At 44.6% G+C, this 23,322-nt stretch overlaps 1 protein-coding gene across 5 annotated transcripts in view; it reads left to right on the plus strand.

The window, feature by feature from the left end:
• The window catches only part of LOC106566479 (protein NDRG3), a 67,043-nt gene that overhangs the window by 25,515 nt on the left and 18,206 nt on the right, over positions 1–23,322 (plus strand). For 3 of the 5 annotated variants that reach the window (XM_045692964.1, XM_045692966.1, XM_014134550.2), the window contains exons 4-5: positions 22,681–22,786; positions 23,187–23,307. In XM_045692964.1, coding sequence (XP_045548920.1) covers positions 22,681–22,786; positions 23,187–23,307 — 227 coding nt within the window. Of the gene's footprint in view, positions 1–13,904; positions 14,175–22,680; positions 22,787–23,186; positions 23,308–23,322 lie in introns of those variants that run through there. The other 2 variants (XM_045692963.1, XM_014134549.2) reach the window with 1 other exon arrangement.

Below are 23,322 nucleotides of genomic sequence, written 5' to 3' on the forward strand. Positions count from 1 at the left end.
ACTTAGTCTACACAGCTAACGTTAGCTAGCATAACCTATTTAAAACCTTATAGATCTATCTATCTATCTATCTATCTATCTATCTATCTATCTATCTATCTATCTATCTATCTAATAATTGAGACGTCAGCCGGTAGGCTCTGCTGCCAGCTCTTTCTTGCCAAGTAAAATATTTCACTTTGCGGTCTGTTTTTAACGCACAGTTACAAACGGGGACATTTCCGGGGACTCCAGCCTGGGACAGGCCACCAAAAACGGGAACTGTCCCCGGAAAACGGGGACGTCTGGTCACCCTACTATAACAACACAATGCAATAATGCATTTAAAAAAAAAAAATAATTCTAGTGAGTAAAGATTTTCAGTGTAGGCTGTAAACTTCAGTGAAAATGCAATTTCCGTAACCGCTAAAGAATCCCTGCGTTTTGAATGCATGTTTCATTCCGGCAATAATAATCTAGTCTATTCCTGATTAGGCAACCATTTGGAATAGTTTTGGGTCTATTGTCGATAGTTTACAAGGTCCAGAAAGGCACATTAGCAGGCCAGTCATAGTGTGTATTTTGTCAGGATGTATCGGCGTTAACAGATAGGCCTACCATCGGAAAATATGACCTTCTCATGCTCTGTTTGTGGTGGATCATCATTCTCCCAAGTCGTCCTATAATTAAAGTGGCCACCCACCAATATGCTCACACATGACCAGTTCTCCAGGCAAGTTTACCGTGTGCTCTGCCTTCTCACCACTCCAAGCAGCATCGCGCACCTACAACCAAGAACACTTCTATAGAACACATTTTTGATTGGTTGTCAAAGTTTTATAGTCGAAGGGACAGGGAAAACATTGCTCTGAAAGTGATACAAACAATAGCTCTCGTTATCGTTCTCCACGCTTTTGTAGTTATCAGTTAACGCTCCTGTTCACTTAAATTAGAAATATATTTATTTTTATTTTTTGTTGTCATTGGTGTGGACGGCCCTTTAGGCCTATTCACAATAGGATGGTCAGTCTGTGAGATCGTTGCAGCTTTAGGTCTACCCACAATAGGATGGTCAGTCTGTGAGATCGTTGCAGCTTTAGGTCTACCCACAATAGGATGGTCAGTCTGTGAGATCGTTGCAGCTTTAGGCCTACCCACAATAGGATGGTCAGTCTGTGAGATCGTTGCAGCTTTAGGCCTACCCACAATAGGATGGTCAGTCTGTGAGATCGTTGCAGCTTTAGGCCTACCCACAATAGGATGGTCAGTCTGTGAGATCGTTGCAGCTTTAGGTCTACCCACAATAGGATGGTCAGTCTGTGAGATCGTTGCAGCTTTAGGTCTACCCACAATAGGATGGTCAGTCTGTGAGATCGTTGCAGCTTTAGGTCTACCCACAATAGGATGGTCAGTCTGTGAGATCGTTGCAGCTTTAGGTCTACCCACAATAGGATGGTCAGTCTGTGAGATCGTTGCAGCTTTAGGCCTACCCACAATAGGATGGTCAGTCTGTGAGATCGTTGCAGCTTTAGGCCTACCCACAATAGGATGGTCAGTCTGTGAGATCGTTGCAGCTTTAGGCCTACCCACAATAGGATGGTCAGTCTGTGAGATCGTTGCAGCTTTAGGTCTACCCACAATAGGATGGTCAGTCTGTGAGATCGTTGCAGCTTTAGGCCTACCCACAATAGGATGGTCAGTCTGTGAGATCGTTGCAGCTTTAGGTCTACCCACAATAGGATGGTCAGTCTGTGAGATCGTTGCAGCTTTAGGCCTACCCACAATAGGATGGTCAGTCTGTGGGGATGTGCATGTTTTCCTTTCAAGATGATTTGATACGCATGTAGATACATGGGCTCTGATACCATAAAGGAACCATACATTTTAGTTTGAAATGATTCGGTTTGATTAGAGGAACGAATCTATGCGATACGAGTCGATGCACTAACATTTGTTGTATAAACACTAAATGGTAACTTCTCCCTGTGGCGCGTCGTCACGGTTCCTTCTCCCTGTGACGCGTCGTCACGGTTCCTTCTCCCTGTGGCGCGTCGTCACGGTTCCTTCTCCCTGGGGCGCGTCGTCACGGTTCCTTCTCCCTGGGGCGCGTCGTCACGGTTCCTTCTCCCTGTGGCGCGTCGTCACGGTTCCTTCTCCCTGGGGCGCGTCGTCACGGTTCCTCTATACAGTCAGCCTAAAAGACACACACACACACACACACACACACACACACTCCTCTCCTGTGACCCTGTTGGACACATCTCTATGGTGATTGATTGGCCAATCGACTGCTTGTGGCGGGGCGTGGGCGATGTATGTGATGAGCACAGCCTCGTGTCCTCTGGGTTGATGTGTAGTAGATTGCTGTTATTAGACTGAGTGTGGATGTATTCACTGAATCCAAACAACCCTGAGGCTTTACAATGCAATACATGCAACCCAGCCGCCTGCAGGAGCCTTGAGAGAAGCCTTGCTGCATCTGATTCCCTTAATGACTCTCTTCCAGTCCTTCAGTGCTTTTCTTCCTTAATTAACATCCTGTGTCTCAGCGGGCTTAGGAAGCACCAGGTTTACCTCATCTTGACAGTTTCAGACACGCAGACAGAAAGGGACGCGGGTGGGGGTAGGCAGACAGGCAGACAGACAGACAGGCAGGCAGGCAGACAGACAGACAGACAGACAGACAGACAGACAGGCGCTCGCGCAAGCAGGCAGACGCGGGCGGGCGGGTAGACGCAGGCAGACGCGGCAGGCAGCACGGCGCCCTCCCCCCTCATGGCAGCACGGCGCCCTCCCCCCTCATGGCAGCACATGATGACTATTGATGAGGGGCATGGAGGGGTGACATCATTAAAGATGGTTGTCATGGTATGAATCATTATGTTGGCCAATCCACCTGCTCTTCTCCTACTCCCAGAATGTGTCACAGTATTTTCCGAGCCTTATTACTGTTTTGAAGGGGTTGGAAAAGGTTGCTGTACTTTGTCACTCAGTTTGGTCTCCTGTCCCTGTTGGTTATGAGTCAGAAATCGATTGGAGGAATTAGGGCTGGGCGATATATCGATATAAAAAATATATCGCTATATTTTAAATGTGATATGAAATTAGACCATTTCGCATATATCGATTTAGTTCAAATTTGCGCTTTGATCCTTGCTCCAAGCAAGCTGCAGACCAGGAGCTCTCTGCGCTGCTCCCCACGCCTCCTCTTTCATGCACAGAGGGGGGAGGGGCAGTAACAGACGCTTCAACAAACATGGAGGAAGCAACAGCGTCTGCGGAGCGTTTTGAGGAGGAATTGGTTAGTAAAAGAAAAAGCATTGGCTCAGTAATTTGGAGATGGTTCGAATTCAAAGTATCAGATGAGCAACAAAATCACGTTATATGTAGGCAGTGCCATAAAAAAGTTACAGCCAGGGGTGGAAGCACAACAAATCTTTTTCACCACCTAAAACAGTGGCACAAACTGCAATACGAAGAGTGTGTGAAACTGCGCGCTGCAGAAGCCCCAGCCGCAAGCCGTCGACAACCCGAAAAAGCTCCAGCCCCGAAACAAAGCTCACTGCAAACTTCATTTTCCCGCAGTGTGCCTTATGAAAAGAAAATTGGCAAGTGGTGTACTATAACTAAAGCAGTGTCCTATCACATTGCTAAAGATATGGTCCCTGTTGCAACTGTGGAACAAGTCGGATTCAAAAAGCTACTGAAAACTATGGACCCGAGATATGAGCTTCTCAGTCGCAACTACTTTGCACGAGAAGCACTGCCACAAATGTAAACTGAAGTCAGGCACCTTATGGAGCTTTGATTTCCAAAAAGGTACTCCTGTTGTTATACAGTATTTATGTTTACATGTTATTGTTATTTGAACAGCCGAGCATTTAATCTGAACCAGGTGAAGAGCCCTGTTTTTATTATTTATTCATTTGATTTTTCAACTGTTCACTGAAATAGCCGGTTTCAATAAAACTACTTGAGACATGTCATATCTGGCTTTGACTTTGACTGAACATTTGCTCTCACTTTGCGGAAAAAATATTTGGATATATATCTTATATCGATATTCAGCCTAAATATATCGGGATATGACTTTTGGTCCATATCGCCCAGCCCTAGGAGGAATGTTGGTGTAGTAGGAGGGAATGGTGGACAGTGTTCCCAGTGTGTGTTCTGTTTGCTTTTCAAGGTGCACTATGGAGAACATTAGGGTGGACACTATGGAGAACATTAGGGTGGACACTATGGAGAACATTAGGGTGGACTGAGTTGTGGTTATGATAGTGGACACTATGGAGAACATTAGGGTGGACTGAGTTGTGGTTATGATAGTGGACACTATGGAGGACATTAGGGTGGACTGAGTTGTGGTTATGATAGTGGACACTATGGAGAACATTAGGGTGGACTGAGTTGTGGTTATGATAGTGGACACTATGGAGAACATTAGGGTGGACTGAGTTGTGGTTATGATAGTGGACACTATGGAGAACATTAGGGTGGACACTATGGAGAACATTAGGGTGGACTGAGTTGTGGTTATGATAGTGGACACTATGGTGAACATTAGGGTGGACACTATGGAGAACATTAGGGTGGACTGAGTTGTGGTTATGATAGTGGACACTATGGAGAACATTAGGGTGGACTGAGTTGTGGTTATGATAGTGGACACTATGGAGAACATTAGGGTGGACTGAGTTGTGGTTATGATAGTGGACACTATGGAGAACATTAGGGTGGACTGAGTTGTGGTTATGATAGTGGACACTATGGAGAACATTAGGGTGGACTGAGTTGTGGTTATGATAGTGGACACTATGGAGAACATTAGGGTGGACTGAGTTGTGGTTATGATAGTGGACACTATGGAGAACATTAGGGTGGACTGAGTTGTGGTTATGATAGTGGACACTATGGAGAACATTAGGGTGGACTGAGTTGTGGTTATGATAGTGGACACTATGGAGAACATTAGGGTGGACTGAGTTGTGGTTATGATAGTGGACACTATGGAGAACATTAGGGTGGACTGAGTTGTGGTTATGATAGTGGACACTATGGAGAACATTAGGGTGGACTGAGTTGTGGTTATGATAGTGCAGGAACATTAGGGTGGACTGAGTTGTGGTTATGATAGTGGACACTATGGAGGACATTAGGGTGGACTGAGTTGTGGTTATGATAGTGGACACTATGGAGAACATTAGGGTGGACTGAGTTGTGGTTATGATAGTGGACACTATGGAGAACATTAGGGTGGACTGAGTTGTGGTTATGATAGTGGACACTATGGAGGACATTAGGGTGGACTGAGTTGTGGTTATGATAGTGGACACTATGGAGAACATTAGGGTGGACTGAGTTGTGGTTATGATAGTGGACACTATGGAGAACATTAGGGTGGACTGAGTTGTGGTTATGATAGTGGACACTATGGAGAACATTAGGGTGGACTGAGTTGTGGTTATGATAGTGGACACTATGGAGAACATTAGGGTGGACTGAGTTGTGGTTATGATAGTGGACACTATGGAGAACATTAGGGTGGACTGAGTTGTGGTTATGATAGTGGACACTATGGAGAACATTAGGGTGGACTGAGTTGTGGTTATGATAGTGGACACTATGGAGAACATTAGGGTGGACTGAGTTGTGGTTATGATAGTGGACACTATGGAGAACATTAGGGTGGACTGAGTTGTGGTTATGATAGTGAACATTAGGGTGGACTGAGTTGTGGTTATGATAGTGGACACTATGGAGGACATTAGGGTGGACTGAGTTGTGGTTATGATAGTGGACACTATGGAGAACATTAGGGTGGACTGAGTTGTGGTTATGATAGTGGACACTATGGAGAACATTAGGGTGGACTGAGTTGTGGTTATGATAGTGGACACTATGGAGGACATTAGGGTGGACTGAGTTGTGGTTATGATAGTGGACACTATGGAGAACATTAGGGTGGACTGAGTTGTGGTTATGATAGTGGACACTATGGAGAACATTAGGGTGGACTGAGTTGTGGTTATGATAGTGGACACTATGGAGAACATTAGGGTGGACTGAGTTGTGGTTATGATAGTGGACACTGGAGAACATTAGGGTGGACTGAGTTGTGGTTATGATAGTGGACACTATGGTGAACATTAGGGTGGACACTATGGAGAACATTAGGGTGGACTGAGTTGTGGTTATGATAGTGGACACTATGGAGAACATTAGGGTGGACTGAGTTGTGGTTATGATAGTGAACATTAGGGTGGACTCAGTTGTGGTTATGATAGTGGACACTATGGAGGACATTAGGGTGGACTGAGTTGTGGTTATGATAGTGGACACTATGGAGAACATTAGGGTGGACTGAGTTGTGGTTATGATAGTGGACACTATGGAGAACATTAGGGTGGACTGAGTTGTGGTTATGATAGTGGACATATGGAACATTAGGGTGGACTGAGTTGTGGTTATGATAGTGGACACTTGGAGAACATTAGGGTGGACTGAGTTGTGGTTATGATAGTGGACACTATGGTGAACATTAGGGTGGACACTATGGAGAACATTAGGGTGGACTGAGTTGTGGTTATGATAGTGGACACTATGGAGAACATTAGGGTGGACTGAGTTGTGGTTATGATAGTGAACATTAGGGTGGACTCAGTTGTGGTTATGATAGTGGACACTAAGGAGAACATTAGGGTGGACTGAGTTGTGGTTATGATAGTGAACATTAGGGTGGACTCAGTTGTGGTTATGATAGTGGACACTATGGAGAACATTAGGGTGGACTGAGTTGTGGTTATGATAGTGAACATTAGGGTGGACTGAGTTGTGGTTATGATAGTGGACACTATGGAGAACATTAGGGTGGACTGAGTTGTGGTTATGATAGTGGACACTATGGAGAACATTAGGGTGGACTGAGTTGTGGTTATGATAGTGGACACCATGGAGGACATTAGGGTGGACTGAGTTGTGGTTATGATAGTGGACACTATGGAGAACATTAGGGTGGACTGAGTTGTGGTTATGATAGTGAACATTAGGGTGGACTCAGTTGTGGTTATGATAGTGGACACTAAGGAGAACATTAGGGTGGACTGAGTTGTGGTTATGATAGTGAACATTAGGGTGGACTCAGTTGTGCCTAGGCTAATGGACCATTCACCATTTTATCTTTTGTCACAAAAAAGAGAGAGGCATGGTTGTCATGGCAATCCCATCAACTCTATTCTTTACAAAGCACATAGAGGATGTTCTTTTTCCATCCAAGTGGTTGAGGGGAAATGGAGTTTCATTACTGTACCTAAAAGCAGCAGTGCCTCCAGAAGAGGGCATCATGAGCACACGTGTGAATCTCCAAGTCACCCTCAGGGAACATGGTTATAGAATTATTGCAAAACCTTCCATTGATATAAAGAACTATTGTTGACAGAGCTGAACTCAACATGTATTTGCTTTAGCCTCACTCATCTTGAGGACTTACATGAATGTTCGCCGACTGGATAGCATGTGTCCGATCAGGGAGGTTCTCCAGGCTAATGAAAAGTGTGCTTTGGTTTGATAATGGTGTCCCTGACTGGACTGGTTTAGGCCATTATTATCTGGTGCTTGGTTTCATGTTAGTCATTTAGCAGACACTCTTATCCAGAGCGACTTGCAGTAGTGAGTACATACGTTTTTCCTACTGATTTGATGTGATTGATGTGACGGCTCGACACCAAACTATCCTCCATCCTGGCCTGTCATGTGGGCTGCCTGTTTTCTGCATAGGGCATCACAGCAGCCAGTGAGCCTGCATCGGGACGAGTGATTTTGAGTGGCAGATGGCCTGGGATTAAACGATACAGTGCTGACAGCAACCTTGCCTATCATGTCCACTCAGTGTTTTCCCTATACTGTAGGTCGGCCATGCTGTCTCCCCTGGTGCCATGTGACCTAGATGAGCTAGCTATCTTAAAATGAACGCACTAACTAAGTCGCTCTGGGTAAGAGTGTCTGCTAAATGACTAACATGTAAATACAAATGGGAGAGGGGTGAGGAGGGCTGAAAGAGTGTGAGGAAAAGGGGAGTGAATCAGTGTCGGGAAGAACACTAATGGTTGGATTGGAGGAGGATCAGTAAACTACCTGTGGATTGGCTGATACAGAACACCTGACTAAAATATTAGGTTTAGGCATGATATGGTAATAGCCTCACATAGACGTCTAATCCAGTCCATAGAGTTCTTAGAAAATGGCGTGTTGGTGGTTGATTTGGAATTGGGCATTAGCGTGTCATGTGCATACCATCCATTTCCTTTAGGATGCATGGGCTTTGTTGGAGGTCTCGCTGCCCCCTCTAACATGCTGACTAGACTGGGGCGCGCGCTGCTGAAGGGCAGGGTCCTAAATCCTGCCTGCCGATAGATGTTGGGAAGCTGCCTGCCGAGAGACTGATTTATTCTGATGAAGTCGTTATTGGAGCCATATGGTAGAGATATTTATATCCCAGCATGGCCGTCCGGGGTAGGAGTAAATGGTTAAAAACTTGGAAACAAAGTGTTATCTAACATTTGTTGTGTAATTCCAGGTATGCCACTTTACCTCAATTAGCCAGGTTTTGGTCATTCTAACCCCAGGAACTTGCTCTAATTTGGGTTTGTCTCCAGAATGGAGGAGATTAGCCTGCTGCAGGCCAGAGTGGCCATGGCAGCCGGGGATCCTAGGGTTGAGCCGAGGATCCCAGGGTTGGGCAGAGGTAGCAACAATAGCACTGACCCAGTTTGGAGCGTAGTTTTGGGCTGCTTTCCCTGTCCTGAATCGGCCCTAATCCTGACCTCCAAATCCATTGTGTACTCGTCTTAGCAGATCTACAGTGTTTCTGCCACAGTGTCTCTGTGTGTGTACACTGACTATACCAAACATTGGGAACACCTTCCTAATATTGAGTTGCCCCCCCCCTTTGCCCTCAGAACAGCCTGATGTCGTCGGGCATGGACTCTACAAGGAGTAAAAAGCCTTCCACAGGGGAGCTGGCCCATGTTGACTCCCAATACTTCCCAGCGTTCTGTCAAGTTGGATGAATGTCCTTTGGACCATTCTTGATACACACGGGAAACTGTTGAGCGTGAAAAAACCCAGCAGCGTTGCAGTTCTTGAAACACTCAAACTGGTGCGTCTGGCACTTATATCATCCTCATCCAGAGCCAATGGCTAAATCAAACTTTTAGTGCAAACTGGTTCTGAAATGGACTGCCATCACAATGTATAGTAGCTTAACTGGAGACCGAGGAGAGCTAGTTCTTACCTTTCAATGAATACCTTATGTTGTAGGCTGTGTTATGTTGCAGTACTGTGCTGTAGCCGTTGTCTTATTGCTGAAAGACGGCAACATGAAGGAACAATGGGCCACAGACATTGCTGGTGCTACCCTCTGGCTGGATTGCCCTCTGACAGAGAAACTGAGTGGACATTACAGACAGGGTCCAGAGAGCTGGCTGGCTAGCCCTGGCTGAAAAGCCATATTGTCTTCTTGACATCCCATATCTGCAGTTAACCCCCCCCCAACCCAATTCATGCCAATGCTCCATCTGTCTCAGTGCTGGTGCTGCACACAGCAGGCCAGGGAGGCAGAGCATAAAGATTGTTCCCAATGAACAGACTGAGGATTAAACCCAGGCCAGGCTCCTTACATGTTGACCACACCAGTTGCGTCGTGTGCACATACATGTTACTCAATCATTGTACCCACGCTTCTCCCGCGCGTCAACGAGCGTCTGCGTAGCCAGGTGCTAAAATAGAACTTGGTTCTATTTGTGAAGCTTGACGTGCTGCAAGTCCCGTCTCTCCCATCTCATTGGTTTTTAGGAGCATATACCCATGTGGGTGATTGAAAGATGAACGGAGGTCCACGCTCCAGTTAGTGTTGGTAATGCACCTTAAAGTTGGTTGCCAACCGCCATATAAAGTCCGAAGAAGAAGCCTGAAGGAGGAGAGATTACTAGAAACAAACTTGGTTTACCCTTTTATCTGTGCATGAATTGTCAGAGTAGAGGACCTTGTGCATTTCAGGTAAAATAACAACCCAATGTTTATATCCCAGGACAAATTAGCTAGCAACAGCAAGCTAGCCAGCTAAATTGCTATAAATGTTTAATTCTTTTCAACCTGTCCCCAAATTAATATAGTTGGTTCAGAGTTCGTTTTGATATTTCAACCTGCGTCTGGTGTGGGTGGACAAAATCAACATGTGTACGAAAGCATTTTAGAGGGGGCAGCCAGACCTCCTAAAAGAAACGGATGGTATGCACATGACACGCTAATGCCCAATTCCAAATCAACCACCAACACGCCATTTTCTAAGAACTCTATGGACTGGATTAGACGTCTATGTGAGGCTATTACCATATCATGCCTAAACCTAATATTTTAGTCAGGTGTTCTGTATCAGCCAATCCACAGGTATGTTACTGATCCTCCTCCGATCCAACCATTAGTGTTCTTCCCCTGACGCTGATTCACTCCCCTTTTCCTCACACTCTTTCAGCCCTCCTCACCCCTCTCCCATTGGCACTTACATGTTAGTCATTTAGCAGACACTCTTACCCAGAGCGACTTACAGTTAGTACGTTCATCTTAAGATAGCTAGGTGGGACAACCACATATCAGTCATAGTAAGCTACTTTGAGGGATAATTGATCAGCAAAGTCAGTGCTAGTAAGGGGTGAGGAAAGTAAAGTGTGAGTGTTTAATTCACAAAAGGCTTTATTTAAGATACTCATTGAAGAGTTAGGGTTTCAGATGTTTTCGGAAGATGGGCAGGGACTCTGCTGTCCTAGCTTCAGAGGGAAGCTGGTACCACCATTGGGGTGCCAGGACAGCGAAGAGCTTGGACTTTGCTGAGTGGGAGGGCCAAGAGACCAGATGTGGCAGAACGGAGTACTCAGGATGGGGTGTAAGGTTTGAGCATCCGGTGCATTAGGAAAGTATTCAGACTCCTTCCCTTTTGCAACAGCCTTATTCTAAAAAAGAATGATGAGGGGGAAAAAAAAAATAATAATAACAATCTACACACAATAGCCCATAATGACAAAGCGAAAACAGGTTTTCTGACAAATTTGCAAATGTATTAAAAATAAAATAACGTATTTACATAAATATTCAGACACTTTTGTATGAGACTAAATTAAGGTGCATTCTGTTTCCTGTTTCCATTGATCATCCTTGAGATGTTCCTATAACTTGATTGGAGTCCACCTGTGATAAATTAAATTATTTGGACATGTTATCAGGGCCCACAGTTGATAGTGCATGTCAGTGCAAAAACAAAGCCATGAGGTTCGAAAGAATTGTTCCTCGAGCTCTGAGACAGGATTGTGTCGAGGCACAGATCTGGGGAAGGGTACCAGAAAATGTTTGCAGCATTGAAGGTCCCCAAGAACACAGTGGCCTCCATCATTCTTAAACGGAAGACGTTTGGAACCACCAAGACTCTTCCTAGAGCTGGCCGCCCAGCCAAACTGAGCAATCCGGGGAGAAGGTTCTTTGTCAGGGAGGTGACCAAGAACCCGATGGTCACTCTTGACAGAGCTCCAGAGTTCCTCTGTGGAGATGGGAGAACCTTCCAGAAGGACAACCATCTCTGCAGCACTCCACCAATCAGGGCTTTATAGTAGAGTGGCCAGACGACAGCCACTCCTCAGTAAAAGGCACATGACAGCCCGCTTGGAGTTTGCTAAAAGGCCCCTGAAGGATGGACCGTGAGAAACAAGATTCTCTGGTCTGATGAAACAAAGATTGAACTCTTTGGCCTGAATGCCAAGTGTCATGTCTGTATGAAACCTGGCACCATCCTTATGGTGAAGCGTGGTGGCAACATCATGCTGTTGGGATGTTTTTCAGCGGCAGGGACTAGGAGAATAGTCAGGATCGAGGGAAAGATGATCGGAGCAAAGTACAAAGAGGTCCTTGATGAAAACCTGCTCCAGAACGCTCAGGACCTCAGACTGGGTTGAAGGTTCGCCTTCCAATAGGAAAATGACCCTAAGACAATGCAGGAGTGGCTTCGGGACAAGTCTCTGAATGTCCTTGTGTGGCCCAGCCAGAGCCCGGACATGAACCTAATCAAACATCTCTGGAGAGGAAAAATAGCTGTGCAGTGACGTTCCCCATCCAACCTAACAGAGCTTGAGAGGATCTGCAGAGAAGAATGGGAGAAACTCCCCAAATACAGGTGTGCCAAGCTTGTAGCGTCATACCTACGAAGACTAGGTGCTGTAATCGCTGCCAAAGGTGCTTCAACAAAGTACTGAGTAAAGGGTCTGAAATGCTTATGTAAATGTGATATTTCAATATTTAATTTGTAATCAATTTGCCAAAAAATCTAAACCTGTTTTTGCTTTGTCATTATGTGGTATTATGTGTACATTGATGAAGGGGGAAAAAACTATTTAATGCATTTTAGAATAAGGCTGTAACGTAACAAAATGTGGAAAAAGTCAAAGGGTCTGAATTCTTTCCGAATGCACTGTAGCCTGCTCTTAAATGCTAGTAAAACTAAATGCATGCTCTTCAACCGATTGCTGCCCGCACCCGCCCGCCCGACTAGCATCACTACTCTGGACGGTTCTGACTTAGAATATGTGGACAACTATAAATACCTAAGTGTCTGGTTAGACTGTAAACTCTCCTTCCAGATTCACATTAAGCATCTCCAATCCAAAATTACATCTAGAATCGGCTTCCTATATCGCCTCCTTCACTCATGCCGCCAAACATATCTTCGTAAAACTGACTATCCTACCGCTCCTTGACTTCAGCGATGTCATTTACAAAATAGCCTCCAACACTCTACTCAGCAAATTGGATGCAGTCTATCACAATGCCATCCGATTTGTCACCAAAGCCCCATATACAACCCACCACTGCGACCTGTATGCTCTTGTTGGCTGGCCCTCGCTACATATTCGTCGCCAAACCCACTGGCTCCAGGTCATCTATAAGTCTTTGCTAGGTAAAGCCCCGCCTTATCTCAGCTCACTGGTCTCCATAGCATCACCCACCCGTAGGACGCGCTCCAGCAGGTATATTTCACTGGTCATCCCCAAAGCCAATACCTCCTTTGGCTGCCTCTCCTTCCAGTACTCTGCTGCCAATGACTGGAACGAATTGCAAAAATCACTGAAGCTGGAGTCTTATATCTCCCTCACTAATTATAAGCATCAGCTGTCAGAGCAGCTTACCGATCACTGTACCTGTACACAGCCCATCTGTAAATAGCCCAACCAACTACCTCATCCCCATAAAAATGTTTTGCTCTTTTGCACCCCAGTATCTGTACTTGCACATCATCATTTGCACATCTATCACTCGTGTTAATGGTAAATTGTAATTATTTCGCCACTATGGCCTATTTATTGCTTTACCTCCCTAATCGTAATACATTTGCACACACTGTATATTGATTTTTCTATTGTGTTATTGACTGTACGTTTGTTTATCTCATGTGTAACTCTGTTGTTTTTGTCGCACTGCTTTGCTTTATCTTGGCCAGGTCGCAGTTGTAAATGAGAACTTGTTCTCAACTGGCCCACCTGCTTAAATAAAGGTGAAATAAAAAATAAACAAAGCCTGAAGGTAGGGAGGGGATGTTTCTCTTGTTGCTCCGTAGGCAAGTACCATGGTCTTGTAGTGGATGCGAGTTTTGACTGGAAGCCGGTGGAGTTTTTAGAGGAGCGGGGTGACATGGTAGAATTTGTTCAACCTACTGGCCCACCTGACCTTCTAAATGCAATTACAAAGTGCTACTGAGTGCCCAGACGACCCTGAGAGCTTTGTGCATACCTAGCAAGAAACGCACTCCCACACTCCCTCCCTCTTCTTCCTCCACGTCTCTCTCGAGCTCCCATTCACACCGCCTCTCCACTCCCTCAGTCTCTCTCCCTCTCTCCCTCCCCCTCTCACACACATTCTCCTCCCATCTTTTGATGGAACCAGCTGCTGCTATCGAAAGAATTCAGTGGTTCCTTGTGGGCTCTCCTCTCCGTTCTGTCGCTGCCCCCTCGCCGCCGTCATCTCTCCGCCACTACCGCCCCTTTCACAGACGACACAGGGACAGACGGCGCTCTTCTCTCCTTTCTCTGGCTGACAAAATGACAGCCGTTATGGACCTCAACCAGATTGCCATTGCCTGTTCGGCCATTGCTGTGGTGGTGAGTGAGACTGTCTGTTAGATTGTGTGGGGTTGTGTTTATTGCTGATACCATCGCCAGTCACCCTCAGTGGCCTGCCTGTTGCTTGAGCTCTGACCCTGAGCAGCAGTGTGTTTGATATCTCTGGGTTGTTTCTCAGGGGTGTGATCTCTATGGCATGGGAAGGGGGGGTGTTAGGCTGTGTGGTGATGTGGGTGAGCGTATGACTGAGGAAACAAAAAACCTGCTGCGCATATTTGTGCTAGTGAGTGTGACTATGTTGTGTTCGTGACAAAGAAATAATGCATCTGTCTTTGTCTCTGTCTCTCTCTGTGTGTGTGTGTGTGTGTGTGTGTGTGTGTGTGTGTGTGTGTGTGTGTGTGTGTGTGTGTGTGTGTGTGTGTGTGTGTGTGTGTGTGTGTGTGTGTGTGTGTGTGTGTGTGTGTGTGTTTTATGCACCCTCTTACTGATGCCGATCCAGCGAAAGGTGAATGAACAGTGTCGTCAGTATATCAATACACCAGGCAGGTAAAGGGTTTGTCACAGTCAGGGGCCTTGAGAATATCAATCAGACTGAGGGAAATGTGACAGGCGTCTACCAAGTGGAAGGCATTGCGAAGGTGGGAGAGTACAGAGACTGCATTGTTTACCCCATCTAGTGGAGTGAAGGGTGTGACAAGACGAATGGGGGTGGGGTTTAGTCTTGGGGGGGTGGGGTTTAGTCTTGGGGGGGTGGGGTTTAGTCTTGGGGGGTGGGGTTTAGTCTTGGGGGGGTGGGGTTTAGTCTTGGGGGGGTGGGGTTTTGAGGAAAAGGGAAAGTCTCCTCTCTCCTTAAAGATGAAGTCCTCCATCTCTGCATTCCCTGTGGTTGCAGAGATCGAATATGACACCGCTTGTTTTCCAGTCCTGTGTGTGTTTCATGCAGCATGTCTGTGAGAGAGGGAGAGATTAGCCTAACCACCAGCTGGGACCAGATGTAGTTTTTAAATGGACGCTCTGCTTGCTGAGTCACTGCCTGGTTCCACTGTGTGGACTGGACCTGACTGGTTCCTGCACTTCCTTCACTTCCTTCACTGCGTTCAGTGGTGGTGTGGTCCTACCTAGACTAAAACACAGACTCCTACCACACAATGGTTTAGGTTATCCATCTCTCCTCCCTCTGTCTCTTTTGCTCCAGGTTACTGGGAGATTTTATTTTTTATTTGTTAATTTTTTGTTTGTTTGACAATTTCAAACACATTACAACCACACATGGATACAGTACAATGCCATTAAAATCATTGAGGAAGACACTAAAAGTTTAAACGTATTCTATTGTGGTCCTCATGAAAATACATGAAAACAAAATATACACGATTATAACATGAAAACAAAATGCTTCTCAAATTCATCTCAATGGGGAGGAAAAACCATAAAAGGAATAAAATAGATTACCAAGTAACGTTAATTGAAACAATTATACTTTCTTTAAGCCTATGCCGTTTTTAAAGCATTTTGTCCATGAACCATTTGTTAAACCTCCCTAGCGTAAGGATGGTTTTGATATGGTTTGGTACACCATTCCGTTCCTCTGCACCAGTGCACCTGTTGGGGCTACAGGTTAGCAATGAACCCTGAGACGGGATTGCTAGCAAGGCTGGAAATTCAAAACATCAAAAATCTAATAATTTCAATTTCTCAAACAATCAACTATTTTACACAATTTAAAAGATAAACATCTCCTTAATCTAACCACATTGTTCGATTTTCAAAGAGGCTTTACGGCAAAAGCATAAAGTTAGATTATGTTAGGACAGTACATAGCCACAAAAGTACAAACATCCATTTTCAATTCAAGGTCAGGCGTCACCAAAAGCAGAAACCAGCTAAAATTATGCACTAACCTTTGTCAATCTCCATCAGATGACACTCCTAGGACATTATGTTATACAATACATGCATTTTTTGTTCCATCAAGTTCATATTTATATCCAAAAACAGCATTTTACAGTAGCGGTGAAATTCAGATTTTTTCTTCTCTGAAATGCTTCCGGTGAACAATGTTACAAATTACAAAATTACTATTCGAAAACATTGGTAAATTATAATATTGTCATTCAAATATTCATAGTTTAACATTTCGTAAATGCTACTGCATTGCCAGATTTCAAAATAACTTTACTGGGAAATCACAATTTGCAATAAACCGGGTGCTGTGCTAAGAACAATAGGCTAGGCTATACAGGTTAGCACCATCTTGTAACCATGTAATATCAAAATTACTATTGTCAATAATCCCTTACCTTTGATTATCTTCATCCATTGGCACTTCCAGGAATCCCATGTCCACAACAAATGTGGTTTCTTTCAACAAAGTTCATAATCGATGTCCAAATAACTCCAAGTTGTTAGTGCTTCGGTAGGCTACTAAAAAGTAGCGCGGGGGGAGTCACGGCGAAAAGTAAAAAAAAAAATCTATTTATGTTCGTTCAAACATGTCAAACGTTGTTTAGCATCAATCTTTAGAGCCATTTTTAACGTGAAACATCAGTAATGTTTCAACCCGACCTCTCCTGTGTCTTGAAAAACGTATTTGAAAAATGTATCGCATCACATGATTGCGCAGGTGCAGCCAATAATGAAGTGACGACATCCCAGGGAGGTCAACTTCCCTTCCTTGTCATCCGGTCTCTGTTGATCATAGACGCTTCAAACAACTTTATAAAGATCGCTGACATCTAGTGGAAGCCGTAGGAGTTGCGAAATGAATCCTTTCTCACTGTGGTATCTATTAAACAATGATTAAAAAAAATAGTACAGCCACAAAATTATTTTTTTCTCTCAGGTTTTCTCAGGTTTTTGCCTGCCATATGAGTTTTGTTATACTTACAGACACCATTCAAACAGTTTTAGAAAATTCAGAGTGTTTTCTATCCAAATCTGGTAATAATATGCATATCCTAGCTTCTGAGTTGGTGTAGGTGGCAGTTAAAAATGGGCACATATTTTTTTCAAAATTCTCAATACTGCCCCCTAGCCCCAACAGGTTTTCAGGACAGAGCTCAGCGGTCTGATAGTAACAACACGGATTCTGGTGTGATGGCTATGAGAGTCTCTCATGAAGTTAAAATAACCAGACAGGTAACTGGGGGTAAGGTCATGTATAACTTTTAAAAAACCTTCTACAGTTTCAGATCAACTGGAAGCCAGTTAATGTTCCTGAAATGATTAGGATCAATGTGTATCCTAGGGCTGAGCTTGAGAATAATTCTCATTCATTTGTTTTGGTCTGTTTTGAAGTTTGTCCTTCAGATTTTAGGGTTATGGCATTGAACAATGAGATACAAGCATAGTCATAGTGGCACTGTATCAGAGATGTTGCCAGGGTCCTCATAGTCTCTGTATCCAGGAACTTGGCCTCCCTTGTCAGGAACTTTTTCCTGGAGTGAACCTTCCAAATGACCTTCAGAGCCATGAGTTCACCTGTCATGTGTTGGTCTAGTTCACATCCCAGAGCATTTTTCCTTCATCTCTACACCATTACACTTGACTGAGAAGTTGGAAGAGTTTCTCACTTTGTGTTTGGAACCAAACAGGATACATTCTGTCTTCCCTAAATGCAGAGACTTGTTTGTTGTCGGATAACCTCTTACTGACTTTGGTCAGTTGGCTGCTTAGGTTCTTTTCAATGGTCTCCTTTTCCTAATGTGAAACCAAGTGGGCAGCATCAGCCACATACAGGAACAGAGGGCATGAACAGGCAGAGTCCATGTCATTTAGGTAGAGTAACAAATCGAAGACCCCAAAATGCTCCCCAGGGTTACATCACAGTTTATCTCCTTAGCGTCAGACGGTGTCCTGCCCACATCCACCCTTTGAATCCTATCAATTAGGTATGACATCACCCATAATAAGGAGCTGTTGCCAAACCAATTATGTTCAGTTGGTAGAACTAAATATCATGGTTCACAGTATCAAATGCTTTTTGTATGTCAAGCATGACCATCGCACAGAAGTTGCCCTTTGTGTGAATTCAATTTCATGCTTGATAAAATCTGTCAAGTATAGCAAACAAGTGTCAGTAGAATAGGATCGTCTAAAACCCGGACTGAAGGTCATATACAATGTTATGGTCATCAGTGTACTTTAGGATCTGTTCATGGAGTGCACATTCTAAAACACTTGACAACACACTGAAGATTGACACTGGTCTGTAGTTCCCTTGTTCAACTTGGCTTCCTTTCTTGTATAAAGGAACAGCTCTTGCAGGTTTAAACTCTTGTGCTACCTTTCCGTGTTGAATGGAAAGACTGATGTGTGTTTCTACATGACGTCCAATAGGAACAGCAGCATCACTTAGGAATCTAGCTGGGATCCAATCGTGTTCCTTTCCGTTTGTCAAGATCTTTAAACATCTTTGTAACAGTTGAAACCTCGTAAATGCAAACTGTCCTTCGGCGATGCCCTTAGCTGAATAATAGGTTTCAATAGGATGGTTTCCAAAGGTTCCAGAGTATTCTGGGAGTTGGTCAATAAGGTTGCTGGTAATGGTGGTGGAAAACTCTTGAATGTTTATCAGAACACCTGCCTCTCCTGCTGCCTCGTTTAGCATAAAGTGGCTCTACAAAACAACACCACCAACATGATGATTGACATGTTGCTTTTCTCTTTATAATATGGAAAAGCAGGGTCCGTGTTGTCGTGGTAACCGATAGTGTTGAGCTTTTCTCTTTAACTTGTTCCGTATTAAAGTGCCTCCTCTCGCTTTGTCTTTGTTGTCATTCAGAGGGGGTGAATTTTAGGCTTTCATCAAAACAAAAATAGTATGGCTATTGTTTACACCTCAAACCCCCTCAAATGCTGCCTCAGATCCACATTCCCCTTTGAGAAATGGGTCCAAACTTGCAGTGCTCTCTGAATGACACGATCTCGACCAAGGGTAGGTAGTAGGGCTGGGAATTACCAGTATTATTCTATATGTATTGCAACTCGATTTTGTGATTCGATGGCTCCGAACATATTGCTCACGATATGTCTGCTGCAGAGGGACAAGAGAGCCATAAGAAAACGTGTGTTGATCTGTCATGGAAATGAAAGTGCTGAAAACAAACTGGCTCCCTATTTAAAAACTAGAGATCAATCTATGAAGGAAAAACATGAGTTTTTACTAGAGGTACCGCCAACTAGCGCAAAGATATTGTCAAAATGATACAATATATCATCAAAAATAATATCCAATTATATGACTGTATCAATTTTCCCCCCATCACTAAGGGGTAGGCAACTATATTCAGACGTGGAACGATTTCTGTCTGCGTGGATAGTTGGGTGGCCGGAACATAATTCTAATTAGTACACTGCAAATTGGCCACAACTAAGCCAAAAAATAGGTTATATTTGAAGATAAGTTAACACTTTATTTGAATAGTCCATCTATCTACTAACCCTAGCTCTCTCTTAACCCTTATCTTAACCCTAACCTAAATCCTAACCCTTATTCTAAACCTAACCGTAACCTTAGCAAGCAGTTGCTTGTCAACAGATAATTTGTTGATAGTCCATCTGTAGATGATCATACTATCTGGACTATCCAAACAAAGTGTGACTGAAAATAACAATAATTTCATGCCTTGATTACATTGAGACACGATCACATTTTTTAAGTACATTTTTTACAAAAAAAGCCCATTCTTCTCAGGATACTGCTGCAGCAGATCCCCTCTCCTCATCACCTGACCCCTGATCTAGATGTAACAGCCTGTTCTTCTCAGGATACTGCTGCAGCAGATCCCCTCTCCTCATCACCTGACCCCTGATCTAGATGTAACAGCCTGTTCTTCTCAGGATACTGCTGCAGCAGATCCCCTCTCCTCATCACATGACCCCTGATCTAGATGTAACAGCCTGTTCTTCTCAGGATACTGCTGCAGCAGATCCCCTCTCCTCATCACCTGACCCCTGATCTAGATGTAACAGCCTGTTCTTCTCAGGATACTGCTGCAGCAGATCCCCTCTCCTCATCACATGACCCCTGATCTAGATGTAACAGCCTGTTCTTCTCAGGATACTGCTGCAGCAGATCCCCTCTCCTCATCACATGACCCCTGATCTAGATGTAACAGCCTGTTCTTCTCAGGATACTGCTGCAGCAGATCCCCTCTCCTCATCACATGACCCCTCCATTGTGACAAGCCAGATATCAGCAGTGCACAGCCGCTCAACCTCGTGCCAGGAATACATGAAACAGTTATTGGGACGGCTGCTGTTTTCAAAGCATCGAGTGCTTTGTTTTGTTTGGTCAAGGCCACCATTGACTCGGAAGCTATTTGAGGTCATTGACGTTTCAGAAGAAAAAGCAATGTTGCTTTTTGTCTTTCTCTCAGGCTTCCATTTCATCTGGTAGATAAAAGCCCCAGGCTACAAAATCTATTTCTCTTTGTTTTTATGTGGCAATCCTTGTCTACTGAAGCCTCTTTGATCAGAGTCGTCATGTTCAACATGGTTACAGGTGTCTGTATGAGGGACCAGGCTGAAGGCACCTCACATGTATCCTCCATCTCTCACAAACACAACCTTTCACACAGCCAAGCCCTTCAACCACAGCTTCTATTTATACTCCTCCTCACCCAGATAGGAGTGTGACTCCAGGTGTCAGCGCAGCTGAGGGAGGTGTTTATACAGGCCGGGGTTCAACAACTACAATCCATATTGTGTTGTATAGCTATTGTATTTGCTTTTTGCAGACATGGCTGAACAGACTGGTTTAGCCTAATCTCAAACCTACCCCCTCCCAGACCCCATTGTGTTGAGTGTTGCTCAATGTTCTGGTGACGTGGCTGATTCTGAACAGTTGTTGAGAGGGCCTCATGTCTCATCGTGGCGTCCTTCCATTCAGTTTAGATCTCTGACGCAGTACGGCCCTCGAACCACCGTCTCTGTGGTTCAGCTGCACCAATGGACGGAAGCGGAACACTGACATAGCCACATGCCTTTAGTAGTGTTCCTATATTTGGGTCTCTGCTTGTATATTGGTTTACTCGCTAAAACTAAATGATCACCACGCCATTATTGCTACCAGACAGAAACCTGCCTCACACTAGGCTGTAGTAGCACTGTGCTTACTAGTAAACTATATGATTGTATTACACCTCTATATGCATTGTCTTCATGAACTTTTTGATGTTGATGTGTTCCTGTGTTGAATAAACGGCATATGTGGAAGAAGAACTCTACCTACATGTACATCCTACCTCAGCTAACCGGTGCCCCCGCATATTGACTCTGTCCCGGCACCCCCCTGTATATATTGTTATTTTTAACTGCTGCTCTTTAATTACTTGTTACTTTTATCTCTTATTCTTGTCCATATCTTTGGGAAGTGCACTGTTGGTTAGGGCTTGTAAGTAAGCATTTCACTGTAAGGTCGACACCTGTTGTATTGGCATGTGACTAATACCATTTGATTTGAAGCTGTGACCTGTTAAATGACATTTAATGTTGAATTAGCGTCAGGCCTAAGGGCTTCAGATGTTATCTGTGGACGGACAGAGATTCCCATCCCCACAGAATTAGATTAGCCAGACGTCAGATGTTATCTGTGAGACGGACAGGTAGTGGGCCCTCTACTTATCCACACATCTGCGTTACGTGTGTGTGTGTGTGTGGCGTGAGACTACAGTGTGCACATATGCGTCTGCTGTGGTGCCGACAGCACCTCCTGACATTAGCCATGCCGCTCACACGCAGCAGTCATTGTAACCATAGAGATATGGGTCATGATGATCCAGCCAGTCAGTTTTCATTCTAGGTCATCCTCTGGGCTACCTGCTAAAGAGGACCCAGTTTTCATCAGTACTACTGTATGACCTGCACGTCCTGAAATTATTTTCTCTCTCCTGACACTTAGCCTCGCTAACTGAGGAAGAGATTTTCTCTCTCCTGACACTTAGCCTCGCTAACTGAGGAAGTGATTTTCTCTCTCCTGACACTTAGCCTCGCTAACTGAGGAAGTGATTTTCTCTCTCCTGACACTTAGCCTCGCTAACTGAGGAAGTGATTTTCTCTCTCCTGACACTTAGCCTCGCTAACTGAGGAAGTGATTTTCTCTCTCCTGACACTTAGCCTCGCTAACTGAGGAAGTGATTTTCTCTCTCCTGACACTTAGCCTCGCTAACTGAGGAAGTGATTTTCCCTCTCCTGACACTTAGCCTCGCTAACTGAGGAAGTGATTTTCCCTCTCCTGACACTTAGCCTCGCTAACTGAGGAAGTGATTTTCCCTCTCCTGACACTTAGCCTCGCTAACTGAGGAAGTGATTTTCCCTCTCCTGACACTTAGCCTCGCTAACTGAGGAAGTGATTTTCCCTCTCCTACTGACACTTTGAAAATCACTTCCTCAGCGAGGATGTCTGCTACTCGGTGTATGAATAAATAATGAATACATGTTTTTTTGCACCTGTATAGTGCTATGACTGACTGGCACTAAAAGGCTGGCTCTAAGCTACAGACACTGCCGGCCATGACCCAGACCATGCTGTCTTGTGTTTCAGGAGCATGACATCGAGACCCCCCATGGTGTTCTGCACGTGACGATGAGGGGCACCCCCAAGGGCAACAGACCAGTCATCCTCACCTACCATGACATTGGTCTCAACCGTGAGTGTACACACACACACACACATTCAGACTCTCATTGGCCTAGCTAGGCTTTGAAATCTCTCCAAACACCCCTAACATGCATATTATCACAGGTGAATTGTCATTAGAACAGTTGTCGCTGTAGAGATGTAAGAAACTGGAGGGTTGAAGGTAGAAATCCTTGAGCATTGGGGATATGAGCCAGTATGTCAGACTGGATTGCTCCACCAGTTGGCTGCCTCATTGTAAAACAACACTGAGTGTTTCAGTATATTTCTTGGGTGATTACTGGTATGAGGTGGGATTTATTGACTTGCTCAATATTACATTGTGTTGTCATTTTTGTTACATGTCAATTTGAGTAGGACCCATAAATGAGGTGACTTTAAACAGTGCCTGGTCTCTCTCCCCCCTGCAGATAAGTCCTGTTTCAACACACTGTTCAACTTTGAGGACATGCAGGAGATCACATCACACTTTGCTGTGGTCCATGTGGACGCCCCAGGACAGCAGGAGGGTGCTCCCCCATTCCCCACAGGGTAAGAGACCAGTTC

The sequence above is a fragment of the Salmo salar genome, chromosome ssa13 (genome assembly GCF_905237065.1).
Source record: "Salmo salar chromosome ssa13, Ssal_v3.1, whole genome shotgun sequence".
In the NCBI taxonomy this organism is placed as follows: domain Eukaryota; kingdom Metazoa; phylum Chordata; class Actinopteri; order Salmoniformes; family Salmonidae; genus Salmo; species Salmo salar.